We start from the raw sequence: 18,460 nt of genomic DNA on the forward strand, positions 1-18,460 counted from the left end.
AATGGGTCGTATGTTGCCTGACTTCTGGTCTCTCCTCAGTTCATCAGCGCTTACTCATGATAAATCACAGGAAGCCTAATACAATGGACCAAAACATTAGACAATCCAGTCCAAATGCCACTGTCTAACACTGTTCATCAAATCACTCTTTTAAGATATGAACTCCAGGCAAGGCAATGTTATGAAGATGAGACAGTGACATTAAGCATAATGATGAATTTTACCTCAAATTTGCTAAGAAAGAAATTGAGAGTGGAATAAAAATCACGTTCCTTTTAAAAAAATCATTTTCCAGAATTAATCAATACAACAAAAATTTTTACCTCAACTGTGATAAGAAGGAACTAGGGGTAGGAAAAATTGTTTCCTAAAATTTACAGGGGGTGTTAATAGAATCATTTTATCACAGTAGGACATTAAAAATGTGACAGCATTTTGGCTAAAGAGAGAGATTTCTGTTTTTCTACATGACTAGCATTCCATAAAACTTGCAGAACATCAGAATCTAAATGATGAAACAACGTACTTTCATGATTATCTTGAGTTGAGAGAACAGTGAAGAAACTGACTTGGAGTAAGTACACATCTGTCTGGAGGATGACAGTGTTGATGTAGAATCCGCTTCTCTGGAAATCTGGTTTGATTTGCTCATTTAAAATTAGTCAAAAGTGGCAGTTTCCGTCCCTCGTCTTCAAGGGCCATTATCTCCCCAGTTTCACCTTGCCTCAGAGAGAAGCAATCACCTCTCTCCTTTTAATAATCTTGAACTTCTAAGTGCCAATTTTATATGAATTTTCTCTTCACACACATACACACATACACACACTCAATACTACATACTTGCCTTTGAAGACTTTTTTCTATCCAATGGACTGAAAATAAACAATGTTATCATTGGGACCATAAGGTACACAATTCAGTAGGTATTGAAGGAAACGGCTTTGCCTTTCAACCAATACCTTAAAATAACCTAATAGTTTGCTAGGTAGTTAGAGCTGGCAGTTTTCTGATCAATACCACACCTCTCTGTCCCTGTGTGTTTATAAACGGCTTCCGATGATGGGGTTTTTAAAGGTACATGCCATTATGCAGTGTCAATTCTTTTTAGGTCATTATACACAATAAGACTGCATTATACCACTATTACTTTATTCAAAAACATATTTGAAATAAGTAATTCTCCAGCTTACGAGGCTCTTTACTATTTTAGAGCAAAACATTAAGTGCTAATTATTACATTTAATGCAGACCTCTGCATTTCCAAGTAATTATAACTTAATAAAATTATATAAAAATTAAAATCTATTTAAAAGTGTTAGCTTTTGAACTATAAGTTCACTTTCTACCTAACTGAACAAAATTTACTAAGTAACTAGCTATGTGTTAGACATTGTGCCAAGTGCTGGAGATTCCCAGAAGAGTCATCATTCTAGAAGTTGAAGAAAGGAACTAAGCAATGAAAGAAATGTTAAGATATGTACAAGTAAAAATGCTCAATTATAATTCATGCCTTTCCAGCATTGCATTTTGCAGTTTTCTAGGGCCCCACTACAAAAGGTACTGCAGAGCCAGGAGCAGACAGAGCAAGCAGCTGGCTTTGAGAATCACTGAATATAGCTCATCTACAACTCCAAGCTATTAAAAATGAGATCTGCATTAGCTCTGTGAACACACCTGGCTCTTTAGAATTTAAACGATAAACCTGGATGCGTTGTCTTAATTCATTCTTAACAGTGAATGGGTCAAATTGTTTCTTCCTGTACTGCAAAAAGTCCCGAAGATTCAGACTGCTTTTCTAATAGGGTCAAGATTTTGGGTCATCTGCAACACTTATGTCTGCCTGCCGTCAAAATTCAGATCAGAATGTGGGATACTCAAAAACCTCCTCGAACATTAGTGGAGACACATGCCTGTGTTTCCATGATTTCTGTATATAAATATATATTATGCCGGACACATTTCTCTAAATCCTCAACAGTCAAAAATCTTCCCTCAGGTAGACAGATGTCTGATCATTGAGGGAGAAAAAAACTCACATACACTGAATCACACAAGAATACATACAGTAACACATACATATAGAGCATAAACTTGAATTAGACTATCAACACATTAAGAGTTACTTAGTGCTAGATTAACCATGCCCCTTACAGGTTGAAATGCTCGTCTAATGATCTGGAAAACAGATTACATTGTATTCAAAAGACTTTGAGGTATCTTTAATAGGCCTTCAACAATGAAGGAAAAAGGCACCCAGGAGAAGAGAAAATATACCGTATTTGGCCATATCGCGGGCTGAACTGTGTCCTCTACAGATATGTTGAAAGCCCTAACCCCTAGTACCTGCAAAAGTGACCTTATTTTGAAATAGGATCTTTACAGATGTAAGACGAGGTCACACCGGACGAGGGTAGACCCTCATCCAAAGGCTGCTGTCCTCACGAGAAGAGGGAAATCTGGACACCCGCACAGACACACAGGCAAAATGTCATGGAGACCCAGACAGAGATGAGAATGATAGATCTACAGGACAAGGAATGTCAAGTATTGCTGGCAGCCACCAGAGGCTAGGAAGAAGCAAAGAATTCTTCCCTAAAGACTTCAGAGAGACCACGGCCCTGCCAATACTTGCATTTCAGAATTCTAGCCTCCAAAATCTTGTGAGAATACCATTTCTGTCATTTTAAGCCACCCAGCTTGCGGCAAGTTGTTACAACAGTCTTAAGAGACTAATACAGCCACCCACCAGCAATGACAGGTAGTTCCACGGCCAGAAAAAGTCACCTGACAAAGTGTGAGCGTGTAGTTCAAGGGATATGGGTGGCTCATCTCACCTTCATATCTTTGAGGTCCTGGGGAGGCAGACCTGGGCTCTCCTTCCAGCCCTGTCACTTACTGGATGTGCAAACTTAGGAAAGCAAAGTAAATTCTCTTGAGCTTTAGCTCTTCCATCTATAAAATGGGGTAACATAATTTATCTTACAGGATCAAGATAAAGATTCTGCACCAAGGACATAAACCACTTTGCAGAGTGCTTGGACACAGTGGCCAGGAAAATCAGTAAGACTTTAGAAATAAAATTGCCCACATCAACCATAAAATTGGGTTGGTGGGGGCAAGGGGGAATTTCTACAGGGAAAAGAAACCTGCCGTATGCCTTAGATATGTTCTTAGGAAGCCATAATTAAAATAACCAAGAGGAAAGATGAAAGACTGCCGTAGGGAGCCAAAATCAGGTATGCAGCAGACACAAACCTTGGCTGTGTTGATCCATCGGACTCTGGGGAGGACCCATCCCTGGGTGAGGCGGTCGCATGGCGGTACCCTTCATGGATCCACAGTGGATATCTTCCACGCCCCCCTTGTCATGCATACCATCAATAGGCTGAAACATTTACAGGACATCAGTTAGACACCTCCTTAAGGTACAACGTTTCTAACTGGTGTTTGAAGACCCCTCCCTATAAACTTCAAAATTGTGGCCCAGTCACCTGTTACCCATACCACAGTCATATATTTCTACACCTATATTACATATGTTACTATACATTATGGACATTTCATAGGTGGGAACAGAAAATAAAATTAAAAAAAGACTACACCAACAGGATCAGCAAAAATACCTGTAAGTCAAAAGTTAAGGCTTTCAACAGTTGAAATTTTTTCGGTAATGTCAAAACCTGCAAATAAAAGTGAAGCCCCATTCACAAGGTAGACAAATATAAGCTATTCTTTCACGCCCGTTTAAGGAAGTCCTGAAACCTGCTGTATGCTGAAGTTAGTCCAGTGTCTGAAGGAAGGAAGACGATTTGAAGTGTCTGCGATGATCTATTTCTTGGCAATTTTTCTACATCAGAGGGGAAGGAACCATGGAAAGTTTAAAAGTTGAAGTCAGAAAGTTCCATGGCAGTTGGGAAAAGAGGAACGGACAGGGTAGAACAGAGAATGGGGGTAAATACTGAAAGGGAAAGAGGGTGAAACAGAAGAAACTGTTCTACAGGGGAGCGGAGGACTGAGAAAGGTTAAAGGCAGGGTTTGGGAAAAAATAATAAGGAACACAGGGGCTGGAAACAGGACTCGAGGTCTTGTACCCAACAGATACGCAAAAAATTGCTATTGAACTGACGCTAATCCAATCCAGAACTGGGCCACGGAACATGTGTTCGAGAAAGGAAAAGTCCATTCCTCCCCAAACTGGAATAGCAATTTTCAAAACAGCCTGAAAGGAATATTTCCAGGAGTTTATAGAAACCAAATGACTTCAAGCAAGAAAGTATGAGTGTTTGCAGTTTTGGAGAAAGGAAAGTTAATTTCTGCAGAGTCAAAAGCACGCACTTGAAAAGAGGAGAAATTTACCATAAAGAGGATGCTCAGAAGAAAAATGGGAAGAATTTGGTATAAAGAGTGTCTCTGAGTCTGTTAAATAGTAATAATAGAGAGGAAATCAAAGCAACACAGCAGATGTATTTAGGCCACTTGTTTATTTATTTCCAGTAATGTTGAAAAGCAAAAAGCTGAAGCTCAGAGGGAGACGGAGGAGAAAGACAAGGAATAAAGCTGCCTATAAAAAGATTCGCAGAAAGTGAAGGCATCTGGTCAGCAGGTGTGAACTCCAGGCACTTAACCATGTCCCCACTCAGGGAATTAACTGGGGGCTGGGGGCTGAGGAAAAGCAGGGCAAGAAAATGCAAAACTAGCAGAATGAGAGCAAAACAAAACAAAGAAGAGCACTGATGGGGGTAGAGAATAGGAGAAAATGTGACAAAGATACTAGATGATAAAACAAGGGATCAGGGGGAGGGTATAGCTCAGTGGTAGAGGGTGTGCTTAGCATGCAGGAGGTCCTGGGTTCGGTCCCCAGAACTTCCATTAAAAATGAATAAATAAATAAACCTAATTACCTCCCCCTTCCCTCCAAAAAGCTAAAAAAAAAGTTAGCATTGAAAAAAAAAGGGATCAAAAGATATAATTATAAATAAAAACCACCCAGTGCAAAAGCATCACATGACTCAACACTCATGCATACATTTAACTTTTAAATGCCTAAATAATGATAAGGTTAGCTAAGTAGTTTCCTTCAAAGTTTACCTTTCATTTTGGAGGTGAAACATCCTTAAACCATTCTGAAATTATTTAACCCACCTGGACAAAGGTTTACACGTGACAGATCCGATCTGTAATATAGCTCCCCAATTAATTTAACATGAGCACAAGGCAATTTAATGACTTCAGTGTGTCTATATGTTCAATATGTCTCCCAAAGAATATGATACAGAAAACAAGCAGCTTTCCTTCTTTACGTCCCTGACAAGCTAAGAATGGTGTTTAAAATAAACTAAAAAGGCAGGGAGAGAACTTAGGGATCATCACAGGGCTACCGATCATCATTAAATGACAATGAAGAAGTTTCAGAGTAATTAACAGTGATGATATGATTCTATTATGACATAAGAAAAAAAATTTTTAATCACACCTGAATATGCACACCTGTGCTAACATGGTGTTCTTACTGAAGATGGGGAAAAGTAAGGTGTTAAAAAGCATATACAACAGTCTGTTACCCAGGGTGAACCATTTCTTTTATTTATGTCAATATAGTTTTACTTTTCAAAATGACCATATATTAATATCCTGATTTGAAAATCCTCAAGTAACAAAATTTGTACAAAATGGATTTTCCCTTCTGGGCTCTGATGCCTTCCCTTAAAACTGACCTCCAGTCCGACACAGTCAGAGGCCAGACTTGCTCCTGTTTTAAAGCAGTATCTTCCACCACTTGCCTCCTTTATATCAAGGGGCATCCCCCAACCCTATCCATCTGGAAAACATATAAAACATCTACCAGGCTCATCAGGTGAAAACTTCAGGAAATATACTCATAGATTTCCTTTGGCTACTGCTAGTTCTCAAAGCAAATTGTCACAGAGGATCTTGTCTGCTTTCTCAAAGGCCATTCTCTCTCCTTTGTATCTCCTGCATAGGCATAATGCCAAAATCAAATAAATGGAAGATTATTATAACCTTTTCCAGAAACAAACAACTAGACCTGAGCTCTGCAAAATCAGAGCCCGCTTCCAAAACCAGAATAAAGCTACTTCACAGAGAAAGCAAAGTGAGTTTTTCCAGATTCTCTAGAAGCTATTTTATCTCAGTTAAGCCTTTTTGAAAAAAAAACCTGTAGGAAAGGACTCATTTTCCTTTTACTCTTTGGGACCTATGGGATCTGTTTAGGGAAAAATAATTTTCAATATGTTCATTGGTGGATAATATAAGTTACTTAATGTATAAAGTCGGGGAAAAAAGCAAGACGTATTCACTAATATACTTCTTCACCAAGCCAAAATACCTATAACCCACAATCCACAGAATCTGTCAGGACTGCATATTGTATCCAGTATTTCTTAAAAAGCCAAGGGCTGATCTTCCTGACTAGGGCGACATCTGTAACAATAAAAGAGCCTCAGGATGTATGTTTTTAATAATGTACAAGATAAGACAAAGACCTAGCTTGAGTCTCTTGTTAACAATAGTAGAAAAAGAGGGAGGGGAGTTATCAGGAATTACTAGCCATCCATGACTCAGAAGACAAGACTGGATGGGAGAATGAACTCTCACCTTGTGCATTTGATGCATGCCTTCCTGTGGGAAGTCGGCAGACCCCATCGTCGGCATAGGGTGCGAGACACTAGGAGGCCCAGGACTTGGCCCCATCATACTGTGGACGGAACCTGGGGACGGTCCAGGTCCGGGACTGGGTCCAAGAATTGGTCCAGGAGAGGGTCCTGGCCCTGGCGAAGGCCCCGGGTGGGGCATCGCGCCAGGGTCTGTGGGCGTGGACATCTACTCCTCCTGTCTCGGCCAGGGGGTAGAGTGATACTGAGCTGGAAAGAAGAAAAGAAAAAGGAATGTCTTGAACATGATGTTAAGAACAGAATAAAACAGTTGTTAGTATTTGATGGTGCCATTTCTGTAACAAACATCAAACAGAACTGCCCTGTCTAGTCCAGATGTTGGAGAGAGTATGATATATATACATCTGCCCTCGTCTTTATGAAGACCACTTGTTTAAAAGAAAAAAAAAAAACAACTCTAAATGATCCCCCAGAAAGATATAAATCATCTAAGATACAAAAAAAAGGCTCACTGGAGAAACTCAAATTTAACACATAAGCAGAATTCTAAACCAAGCTTGAAATTTATTACTGAAGTCAACAGATGCTCTCCATTACTTGGGCACCTTACAAGTCATTAACCCCCCAAAGTCATTAAAATATAGAGCTCCTAAAGAAGTATCCAAACAAGACCCATTTCTGTAAGTCAATGGGTATTCAAAACTTAACAAAGAATTCTAGGGGGGAGGGTATAGCTCAAGTGGGAGAGCACACGCTTAGCATGCATGAGGTCCTGGGTTCAATCCCCAGTACCTCCCCCATTTAAAAAAATAATAATAAATAAACCCAAAACTTAACAAGGAATTCTAGATAGTTAAAAAGGGAAATACACGTTCACAAATTGAGAATGAAAGGGAACTTCCAAACATGAGGAAAATAGGGGTTATGGGAGTCAAACAAGTATGGGTTCAAAAAACCACATACACAATTATGAGCTGAGACTGAAATGCAATAGTACATGTAAAACCATAGCTCTGTGCCTTGTTTCACGTTATACCCTGCGCCTGCCACCTTCACCGTACCAGAAATGATCAGAAGGGATGGTTTACGATGTGGTCCTCCCAGCAGGGAGAACCTAATGAACTGTGGACAGTTGAGGCTAGGGATGCATCCTAGGCCTCTCCGGGGTCTAAGATTCACCAGAAAAGTCACCCACGGCCATTGGAGCCGGGCCCAGCACAGACTAGGTGTGGAAATTCTGGTTTTCCAGCAAAGCAATGTACCATCACCCATGCCGCCAGACTTCTTGGCGTCCCCACTGGGGAGAGTGCCTCCTGGGGTGGGTATGACAATCTTGGATATGAGCTGAAACAAGTAAATAAGCTGTTTTCCACATTCTGGATGGAGATGAAAGACCCCTGATAGTCACTGTGATATATTCTGTCACCTGGGGACACACACCTGTACACACAAAACTTCTGCCGCCAACCTCGCAAATTCCTAAATGGATTTGTTAGCCACTGCTTCATAGCAGGGATGAAATTAGACTGTAGGGGCCCAGTCATCCACAGCAGGGCTCTTTCCACAGTGAAATGAGAGGTTAGAGAAGAAATACAAAAAACAAAACAAACAAACAAACAAAACACAACACATTACTTCCATTCCTAGCTATAGTCACCTCTCAAGGAATCTCTAGAATGTGAGGGCCATGAGGGCAAGGTGTTGCTCTGCTCTCCCTGCCCCTGTATCCCCAGCACCTCCAACCAGCACGTAGTAAGTGCTCAAAAAGATCTGAATGAACCATAGACAAAATTGCAAGGGCGAACTATTCATAGAGTTGATGATTAAAAAATAAAAAAAAAAATTAAGAGAGCAATTGGTGTTTGAGGTACAAAGAAATCTTAAAAGTGGAAGCAAGAATGTAGGCAACATTGATACATGAATTAGGGTGAAAACAGGAAGTGAAGAAAGGCTACTTTGGAGTGATTATAACCAAAGGATCGCTCAAACTGCTTTGCAGATACAAGATGGGACTAAGAGAATCCAGTTCGAGTGGTTTCTAAAACAACAGGGAAGTTTGGAGGGTGAATTATAGCCTTCAATTCACTAGAGAGCCAAATGTTATTATTTATTCTTTGTGATTAACACAGCAGGCGGAACTTTTTTTTTTTTTTTTTTGCATTCCACCCCCTTACATACACACACACACGTATTTGTTTAGTCAGCATTTCAAATTTAGGAAGCTGACGTCAATTCAGGGTACTACAAGTTATAACGTTCTTTCGTGTATATCAGCACACTAATAAACCCCTTTATTTTTTAGTGAATAAAAGGAAATTGCTTGCTTCCTGTTATGGTTTACCTTGAAACTGGCTTCAGTGGCTTCAATGGCAATACAACACAAGTTTGAACAATGAAGATACAAATGCTCAGCTAGCCTGACAGTCTTACCTTTCATGTTTTCTATTTTAATATATATTATCCCATAATACTAACAGCTTCGTAGGCCGAAAACATATGAGATGGGAAATGGAAAAGTATGGGCATATAGAGGAATGTTAATATAGAAACATGTTCTATAGGAAACTTCTTCGTAAGAAGAGAACCTTCAAAAGGTTGAGCTGAATGTGAATGTGTCCATCAAATAGTGTGGACGAACGCACGAGAAACCAGCTTGGAGAAACAGCATAGTATACAAACGAGGAAAGTTGTCCCACAGCTCACGGATGGCAGCGATCTAGACTATCACACAACTTGAACGTGACACTCTCTGGCTTCTGACTGGGAGCCACCCGTCGGTCTCAGGGCCACCACCAACCCTGGGGTCCCAGGCAAAGCGCTTTTCCTCTGGGGTTTCTTGGCTTCCTCTGGCCTTGGAATCAGAGCATCTCAAGGCTCCCTGCATCTGCCTATCCATGAATCACAGCATCTCCCAGATCCCTGCAATTTTGCCTGTAGCGGGTGCTCATCTGTGAACCTCCAGGGCAGGAGGTCAAGGCTCCAAGTCCAGTATTGGCCAACTCAGCTTCCCCCTCACCCTCCCTTCTGGCATCCTTATGAATCTCGACTCCTTTCTTTCTATTTCAAAGCACCAAGGAAGTGATGCGGATGGCGGGCAGGCAGGGTGAGGGTAGGGGCAGGCACAGGAGGGAGCGGGGAGAGGAGATGACTTGAATAACCTTGCTAGGGCAGGAGTGCTAGGTCTCTCCACAAGACAACACTCAAAATCTATTTTTATTTTGTGTTCGGGGGTGGGAGAGTTTTACGCTGCCACCAATAAGGATGACCTGCTCCATAATTACATGGCCAAGATAATGAAGAAAACATGTCTGTGTGGGGGCAGGTAAAGCATGCAGACCACCCCCTACACTGACATTGCCAGGCCCCCTTCCTCCCCCTAACGCTTCCCTCTACCTCAGACCAGCACTCCCTGAGGGCCAGGCCGCTGTGCTCTTAGCCAAGAATTTTTCAGCAGCACACCCTGCCTTCTTTCATCCTGATCTTGCCTTTACAACTCAGGGGGCGGGTGCTTTTTAAAAATAAAAGTCGTTGGAGCTTCGCACAACTCCAACCACCATAGACATCTTCTCCCAGCCCAAATCTCCTTTCCCTCCCCTTGGCTCAAAGCCCCGGCACCCCCCATCTGCATATTAAAAGGAGTTCAACTTCATGGAATTTTAAGGGTCACCAGTCCAACCATGACAACCAGGACAAGACGTACACCTTACTGTCTTACTCCAATCAACTGAAATGCCAAAGACCCCCTACGCTTGCAGTCATACTTAAGCACACCCATGTGTGCTTCATGATAATTTTAGTGACCAGACTTGAGGACACATTTTGTCACGTCCTCATTTAAAAGATGAGGGCGAGAAAGGGCCACATAGCTTGCCCAAAGTCACATCTGTAAGGAGAACTCTCTTGACTGCCTGTTGGCCGAAAACTGAGTCACTGCCCCATCAGGCAAGCCAGGCCACCTGCCAGCGTGGAGCGCTTTCACTCAGGCTGAGCCAGGATGCACAGGAGTGGAAAGTGGAGGCTGTAGGAACAAAGAAAGAAATGATGGGAGATTTTGGAAGGATTAGGATTTGGCTGTGATCAGATGTTAATTTACGAAGGGACAGAGAAGCAAAGAAGAGCACTTGAGAGAATATGAGGTGGAGACAGTGCTATGAATTAAAGAGGCTGGTGATGTTTCATCAGAGGTCCGGAGGCCCCGTTTAACTCATCTCTTCCCAGCTGTCCTGGCTACCCACTGGGCACAAGGCATGTAGGATGTACAAAAATAACCAGAGGGCTTACCCCAGGGCTCTGCGAGTCTGATGGGGAAACAGGACTTAACCCTAAACAGCAGTGAGAGAAAAAAAATACACGCAAGACCAGAAGGGGTATCACCAAAGTGTCCACTGCAATCACGGGGCAGGAGAGATGACGTACAGTTTCTAGGAGGGTGGAGGCAAGAGAAGGGAGTCAGGGAGGCTTCACGGAGAAGGGGACATTTTGGCTAGGCCTTGAAGTAAAAATATATAATAAATAAATATTTCCTAGAAACTTTTGCTTTCCAGTCCCAGAAAGAGTCTGGGGGAATCCCAAGCACCTCGACTAGACAACACCTCTGAAAGACCTCTTCACCAAAGGTAATCAGGAAGGACAGGGAAAGGCATTTCCTCATTGTATCTCCAGCAGATCTTTATCTCTGCTGGATTTACAGAAAGATTTGGGGTATGAGTTAAAGGTGGAATATTGGAAATAAAAGTTAAGTCCAGTTCGCATCCTTAAGAATAATTCCGTCTTTCCAAAGTTCTCTGTCTGCTATGGAGAATGGTAAGGCTCAGGAGATAATTAAGGTAGGAGTTCTTTTTATGTCTGTTTGCTGACTCAGACCGTCTCCCCTGACCTGAAGGGTTTCTTGTTTTCTATGCAGCTGCTCTCTATAAATGAATTGATAATTCCCCCACGAGAAGTAGCAACATTTCTAGAACTGGAACACAGGCACCGCTGTTCTGTTCTCCACGGGCGAGCAGAGTATCAGTGAGAACAGCAATGAAGATAAAGGAAAGAAATCTACCAGAAGTTTCTTTTTAAGAAGGCAACTACATAAGTTTAAAAAGCTAAAGATCGAATTGTTCTCAGAAACAACAATTAGTACATATATGAAAACTAAAAAAAAGTGCAGTGTACTGTATATATGTATTTACATGCAATATATTGTGTATGTGCAGTCAAACTGTAATAATTCTGCATAATAAAACTGGAAAAGAAGAAAAAAAAGCAGCAGCCAAGGCTGTCGGGATAGCTGGTAAAACACTGCCAGAGGCCTCGCGCTTCTTGGTCTGAGACGCGCAACTTTAAACAGTGCACAATGATTTTTGCCACAGATAAAAACCACACGGGGCTTCACGTTAACATTCTTGTGGCTGGCCCGAAACTCTAGAAAAGCGTGGAAAACAGTTTTCTCATCGCTGTTCCTGCCCGTTTACCATTCAAAGTCGCGTATGTTTTAGAAAGTGGTTGGATGAAAAGTCTGCTCTGTTTGCTGGGCTTCTGTGAACTCTGCATCATTTAGTCAAGGAAACAAATTAGGATTCGAGCTGCTGCCCACACTTGAAATAAACCGCCTTAGGACCCTCCTTGCCCAGAGTCTGACCTGGCAGGGGCTCCGAGGCAGCTCCGTGCAGGACAAGAGAGAACGACAAACCTGCAGCCCCGTGACCCCAGGCACTGCCTAAACAGGAACCTGACTCTTAACACTGTCACCCTGTGCATATCACGAGTTGCCTTCGTAGAAGAGTCCACCTGTGATGCAACTCGATGACCTCTTCGTTGAGGACAGCCCATGTTTTCCACAAAGGAAAAATTCTTTTTAAAAAGGTAAAACCCAGAGTACGAAAAGCCCCTCAACATGAAAGCACTGCGACAGAGCATTCCTCTCACCCAGGACAAGTGTTGGCTGGGCATTACAAAGGTAGTCGCGGATAATTATCACTTCTGAAATTCAGCTGAACCCAGACTGCCAGACAACTGGTCAAAACCAAAGCAAACAAACGAAACCAACAAACATTAGTTGCAGAGCACGACACCCTGAAATGTAGCATCTCATGTGTATTTACATACACACCCACCCTTCCTAGGTTCTGTTAGGCCCCTCTGCAAGGCAGCCACATTCGGGATGCTGATAAGAATCAACCATAACCACTTCCTTCTCTGTCCGCTAAGATCATTTTATTTAGACATTAAACATGTAAGAGTCCGGGGGTGCGGGTGGTAGCTCAGCGGCCAAGTGTGTGCTTAGCGTGCCCAAGGTCCGGGGTTCAATCCCCAGTACCTCCGTTAAAAAAAAAAAAAGTAAACATGTCAAAGTCTGAAAAACATACTTTAAAAACTTTTTCTGGTTGAGATGGCACACGTTGTCTTAGCTGTAGAACTCGACCATTATATGCTGAACAAGCCCGAGTTATGTGACGTCTAGACCAGCTTTAATATGCCCCAATATCCTCGACATTCACAGCAGCAACAAAAATTTGAGACTGAACCCTTCAAGTTCATTGCAATTAAAATGAATAATGACTATTTATAATGTTAATATACCATTAAAAAAATAAATCACCACGTAGTTTATTTGACCCCTGAATTTCAAGTTCCTCTTTCACAAAACAGGCATAATAGCAGCTACAACCTCAATTTTGATATGAAGCAAATAAAATATTACACATGAAAACACCTTGTGAGCTCTTGTATAAAAGTGTACATTACAGCAAGGATCCCTCTGAAGGCTTCAATCCCCACCCTGGACTTGAATTCATAATCTGCTGGATGAATCTAACATACTTTTTGTTCACAAATTCTCTTGCTCCAAACTTCTGAGAGATAAGCCTCCAACACACATTGGATAAAATATTCATGCTTTGGCCTAGAAAGCAAGTCTTTCTACCTTCTCCAACTCTATCTTTTGAAAATTCTTCCCAATTGGAACCTCTTGCCCTGGGCAACCAGGTCAAAACGGGTACACTGGTCTTCTCGCTGCTTCTTATAGGCTCCGTCCCTGTGATCTCAGGACTTTCTTCTGATCTCAGATGATCAGCACCCCACTCCCACCCCATCCCTGGCCTCCTCCAGCCACAATCCTATCCCATCTCCAAGACCTTATTTACCCCACGCACCAGGAGAGCTCACTCACCCTGCTCTCTCCCTGTAACACGTGGTCTGTGCAGTTAACATTTGCTATTCAGACATGTTCAGGCACATTCTTTAAAACACATAAATTCTCAATTGCAGGTCATTCATTTTTTCCAGAATTACAGACTTCACTTAGTAGCATTTCAGTACATGTTGGAATACAGCACAAGAGCAAACTGCAAAAGAGTTGCAAATATTTGCCAAGATATTACATGCTTCCTCATGGACATTCAAAATCCAGGTTCAATGATTTAACTCCCAGCAGGACAGAAAAAACTGGACTGTATATAACATCACATAGGTAAAGAAATATATAGTCAAGTTAAATAAGAAAACACAATCCTAACACAAACTGATACAGACTTTCCCTTGGACTATTGTTAGCCTGTAAAACAGCATATCCCAATCGTTTTTGGTCAGGGATTTTTTGTTTTCTATTTTTAAGTAATTTTAATTTCCAAATTCTGAATTCAGTTTTTTTAAAAAGGAAGGAGTTATATTGAATGGTTTTTAAACTTCAAATTTATCTCAACTTCTATGAATTCCACTTATCAATTTACAAAAAGGATCAGTCCATATTTAAATAGGTCAGTTTCTAAAAAGTTTCTAAAATATTAGTGCTTGCATAGAAATAGGTGATATATTGGAAGAAGACTGAAGCTTATAAACCTAAAACTACACAGAATACTGCGGTATTTTTAAAAGTTTAAAATCATATAGGCATATTCCCTAATGATAACTGAATGTTCTGAAAGTCTTGTATCTAATAAAATACCACAATTCACGAGGCTTCAGTTATATAATAATTATGAAGTCCAGAAGGGCACAACTTATGTCAATATTTCAGGCAAAAATCCTGTGTTTCATATGTAAAGCATCATCTCAAATGAGGAAATTAATTAGTTATTCTCTCATAATTAAAATTAAATGACTTTTTATCCAACAGTCAAAAGATTTGGCTATTTACTTCCTGAATTTCATCAGCTATATTCTGTTTTGCGAAAGTATCTTTGACTGTATCTTTAAAACTTGTAATACTTAAAATCTCAGATCTCTCTAAACACTTTCAGGGAAGAGTGCTATATTAAGGTAAGAAAAAAAACTAATAACAAACAGTAATAAAGTTGTAAGATTTTTCAAACCCAGGTTGCAAGATCCCATTTAACTTGGTGATAAATATCTTAGGCAAATAAATATGCTATCTTTCATAATGACTCTGGCAGAACTAAGTTTCAGACTCCTATATTCCCAGCTAAATGTAAAGCCATGACTTTCTATGTAGAAAAAAATAAACACCCCAGGCCTTCCTAAAATACCCTGCCACATAATTTACCACCATCTGTATTTTCTATCCCCAAGTACTTATAGAATGATCCATGACTTTATTAACCAGCTAGAGATTAAAGTTCCATAAACAAACTCTTCCAACAACGACAAAAAATTCAGCATCCTCTGTTGTTCCCAATCTACAGAACACATTTAAGGAAAAGGAGCAATTGATATGATAGTTTTTCCACAGAAAACAGTGATAAGAAAAAACATCAGATGTAGCACCCCAAAATGGCATTTTACATTAGGGAAATTTTCTCATCTGTTCACCAGAAATACTGCAGAAGAGAAATGTGACTCATTTACATAGTTTAAGGCCACTCGTGTTAAGCAACATACTGTCCATGACTTCTCTTAAATCATCTTGGCCAGAAACAGTGAGAATCAAAGCTGCCAGTGGCTAAATGGGGCCCTAAGAACCCCGCCTCAGTGTGCCGGTGCTGAGAAACACTCCTCAGCATTGTACTTGTGATAATTCAGTTGTTCTCAAGGCACTGTGTCAAGATGTCATATGTGGTGATTTATTATTTCTCTGGAGTATCAAAAAGCTGCTGACCTAGGAGAGTTTGACAAAGGCCTTGTTTACAAAGGAAGACTCCCAAGAGAAAAAAAAAATGAAAACACGAGAGGGAGACATCACTTTTATAATATATGAAACTCCTCTCTTTTACCATCTTGTTCTAACATATAAAAGCCTTTTAAAATGAAATGTCAAAATAGTACCATAATAGAAGAGGTATCACAATTATCTTCTAGAAAAACATGGGATAAGCTGTTATGCTAGTCAACTTACCTTAAACTCAATCAAAGAAAAAAGTTTTAAATAATCATTTGCTCAAGCGTTACTTTCTGGTTATATCTTCAGAAATATTTTAAACAGAATCCAAACATTAGCAGTATAACAGGAGTGGAGGCACTTTTTCTTCTTCTTCCTCTTTTTTTTTTTAAATTTTTGGTCAATTTCAAGCCTCAGGTGTTAGTTAAAGCACTTTTTAAGAAATTTGACAAGAAATGCTCAAAAACCACTTTTAAAAAATGAACAAAAGAGAAGATCTAAAGCTGCTTTGAACACTCTCTTGCAGTGAGTATTTTCTGTGAAACAACACAGTGCAGCCATTCCCGAAGCTGGGATGTAACTGAAGTTGCTCAGGAGAGAAAGAAGCTGTGTTCAAGGAACCGCCCCCTCACCCCTGCCCTTGAATTCTTCAAGGGTTCTGATATCCCCTAACTCCTAATTTATTTTACAATGTTCTTCACCAAGATGGCTTCTCTCTTTCATGTCCCCCAACAAGGTAGATGGGCAGCTGTCTACAGGTTTGGTTTTTTGCTTCAGGCCACGTCAGTAACTATCTTTTGTCCTTACAGGTATCTCCAAATCCCCTCTTTCCAGTAGCAAACAATCGAGTTGTCAGGGAGCTTTAAAAAGTCCAGGAGAATAAAAGGGCAATTAGATTCCTAAAGGAGAAAGTGTGTCTTCATTTGCATAACAATGCATTCACTGGGATTCAAACCTGCCACACCTCTCAACACTTTGACCAGAGTGCTAGAAGAGGCTAGAAGCCAGGTACGTCTAGTGTTGGCAAACAAACCTGAGGTTGTGGTCCCCCAATAACTGGTGGAAAATATGACTGAACCAACATTTGCATGTGCATATGTCAGTATACACACACACAGAACACTGGACATGGCTTTTATCTTAGTAGAGCTCTCAGAGGTTTCTGAGCCTTAGTTAGATTTTTAGAGAGGAATTTTCTTCCACTCAGCACGCAAGCAACAATCTTTCTGTTCCTACAAGCATTCTCTTCCTACAAGCCGGGCACAGCCGGTGTAAATTAAAAAGTCCTTTAGAAATGGAAGTTGAAATTTTCTGCTACTGGTAACGCGTGGACGTTAGAAATAACTACTCAATGCAGTAGGCAAACGCGTATCCTTAATACCTTCTTTATGCGCCAACATCACTCATAGTTAGGAACACAGCCTATATAATAACCAGGAGATAAGGATGACACATCTCCTTAAAATACTAGCCCAGGTTGCCTTGCTTTTTCAAAACCACCAACCTCCATCAGGTTAAGGAGGAGGTAAAAACGAGGCGACAACCTTGCAAAACTCTCCCCAAAGTTATATAAACAAAGGAGGGGAGAAGCCCAGTATGGGCTTTGCACTCATGTGCTACTAAAATTACATAACACCCGCTGCAGACATTAAAGAAGGAATGGGTTCTGCACAACACCCTATTTCCATCGACTCCCAAGCCTGTCTCCTGCTCTTAAAAAATCCAAACGCCTGGCAAGACCAAGTGGACGACTCTGAATATTTAGTTCACTGCTGGAGTAAATCCTGCGAGAGCATGAGGCACGTTTAGGCCCTAAGTTTGAACGTGCAACAACCCCAGGGAGCAGCGACTCCACTCTCCGGACCCGGAGGAGAAAGAACTGACAAGGGACAGCAGCCAGTAAGGCCTTCTTCTTCCCCTCACCGTGCCTCCCGCTGGAAAGTTTTCCACGCGATCGATCGGAGGGCCGGGGGCCGGTTTCCCTCGCCTGCCTGACTTAGCAGGAAAGGCAAGCCGGGAGACCGGAGGGGGCCGGCAAGGAAAGAGCTGGAAAGCTCCGCACACGGCGGGCGGCGGCGTAGGCTCCTTACCTGGGGGACGCGGAACAAAAAGAGGCGCGGGGCTCGCCGAGCCTGCAGTGCCGGCGCGGCCGGCGGCTCGGAGCGTGTCTCCCGGCCGGAGCCCTAGGCCGGCGCCGGAGCCCGCGGCCCGGCCCCCGCCGCCGCTGCCGCTTCCTCCTTCGCGCGCGTCATGTCACGGCGATCAAACATGTCTGTGTGCGCTTCGCTGCTGTGACTTCCTGATTCTCTGCCGCTCGCGCGCGCACACTCACACTCACAGCCACACGCACACGCCACCCACCCCACCCCCCGCCACCAAACCTCGCCTTGTCCTCCCGGGGCTCCTCGGGCAGGAGCGGCTGCCCGTGCCGCTGCTCCCGACGCGCTGGCCCCTGAGCGCACAACACACACACACACACACTCAGGCGCAGACACACTCGCGCCGGCCCCGAGGGCGCGGAGACGCAAGCCGCGGGAGCTCGCTGCCCTCCTCCCACCCTACCTCCCTACTCAGCCTCCCTGCCAAACTTTTTTTTCCTGCCTGATTCACGTCCAACTTCCCTCCGCCCCCCCAACCCCACCCCCCCGAGCAGTCCGGCCAGCCCCGCGCTCACCAGGATCTGCTGCAAACTGCAACCCGGATAAAAATAATAATGCAATCCAGGCGGCGGAGGCGGGGGCGAGCGTGCAGACACTGGCAGGAGGCGATTTCCCCGCGTGTACCGGAA

At 42.3% G+C, this 18,460-nt stretch overlaps 1 protein-coding gene across 8 annotated transcripts in view; it reads right to left on the bottom strand.

The window, feature by feature from the left end:
• SMARCA2 (SWI/SNF related BAF chromatin remodeling complex subunit ATPase 2) overlaps positions 1-18,460 on the bottom strand; it is a 160,286-nt gene that overhangs the window by 140,022 nt on the left and 1,804 nt on the right. For 2 of the 8 annotated variants that reach the window (XM_072959549.1, XM_072959541.1), the window contains exons 1-3: positions 17,763-18,034; positions 6,616-6,881; positions 3,256-3,385 (exon numbers count right to left, since the gene is read on the bottom strand). In XM_072959549.1, coding sequence (XP_072815650.1) covers positions 3,256-3,385; positions 6,616-6,840 — 355 coding nt within the window. In that variant the 5' untranslated portion in view covers positions 6,841-6,881; positions 17,763-18,034. Of the gene's footprint in view, positions 1-3,255; positions 3,386-6,615; positions 6,882-17,762; positions 18,037-18,058; positions 18,226-18,346; positions 18,458-18,460 lie in introns of those variants that run through there. The other 6 variants (XM_072959542.1, XM_072959544.1, XM_072959546.1 and 3 more) reach the window with 5 other exon arrangements.

Source organism: Vicugna pacos, chromosome 4 (assembly GCF_048564905.1).
Source record: "Vicugna pacos chromosome 4, VicPac4, whole genome shotgun sequence".
In the NCBI taxonomy this organism is placed as follows: Eukaryota; Metazoa; Chordata; class Mammalia; order Artiodactyla; family Camelidae; genus Vicugna; species Vicugna pacos.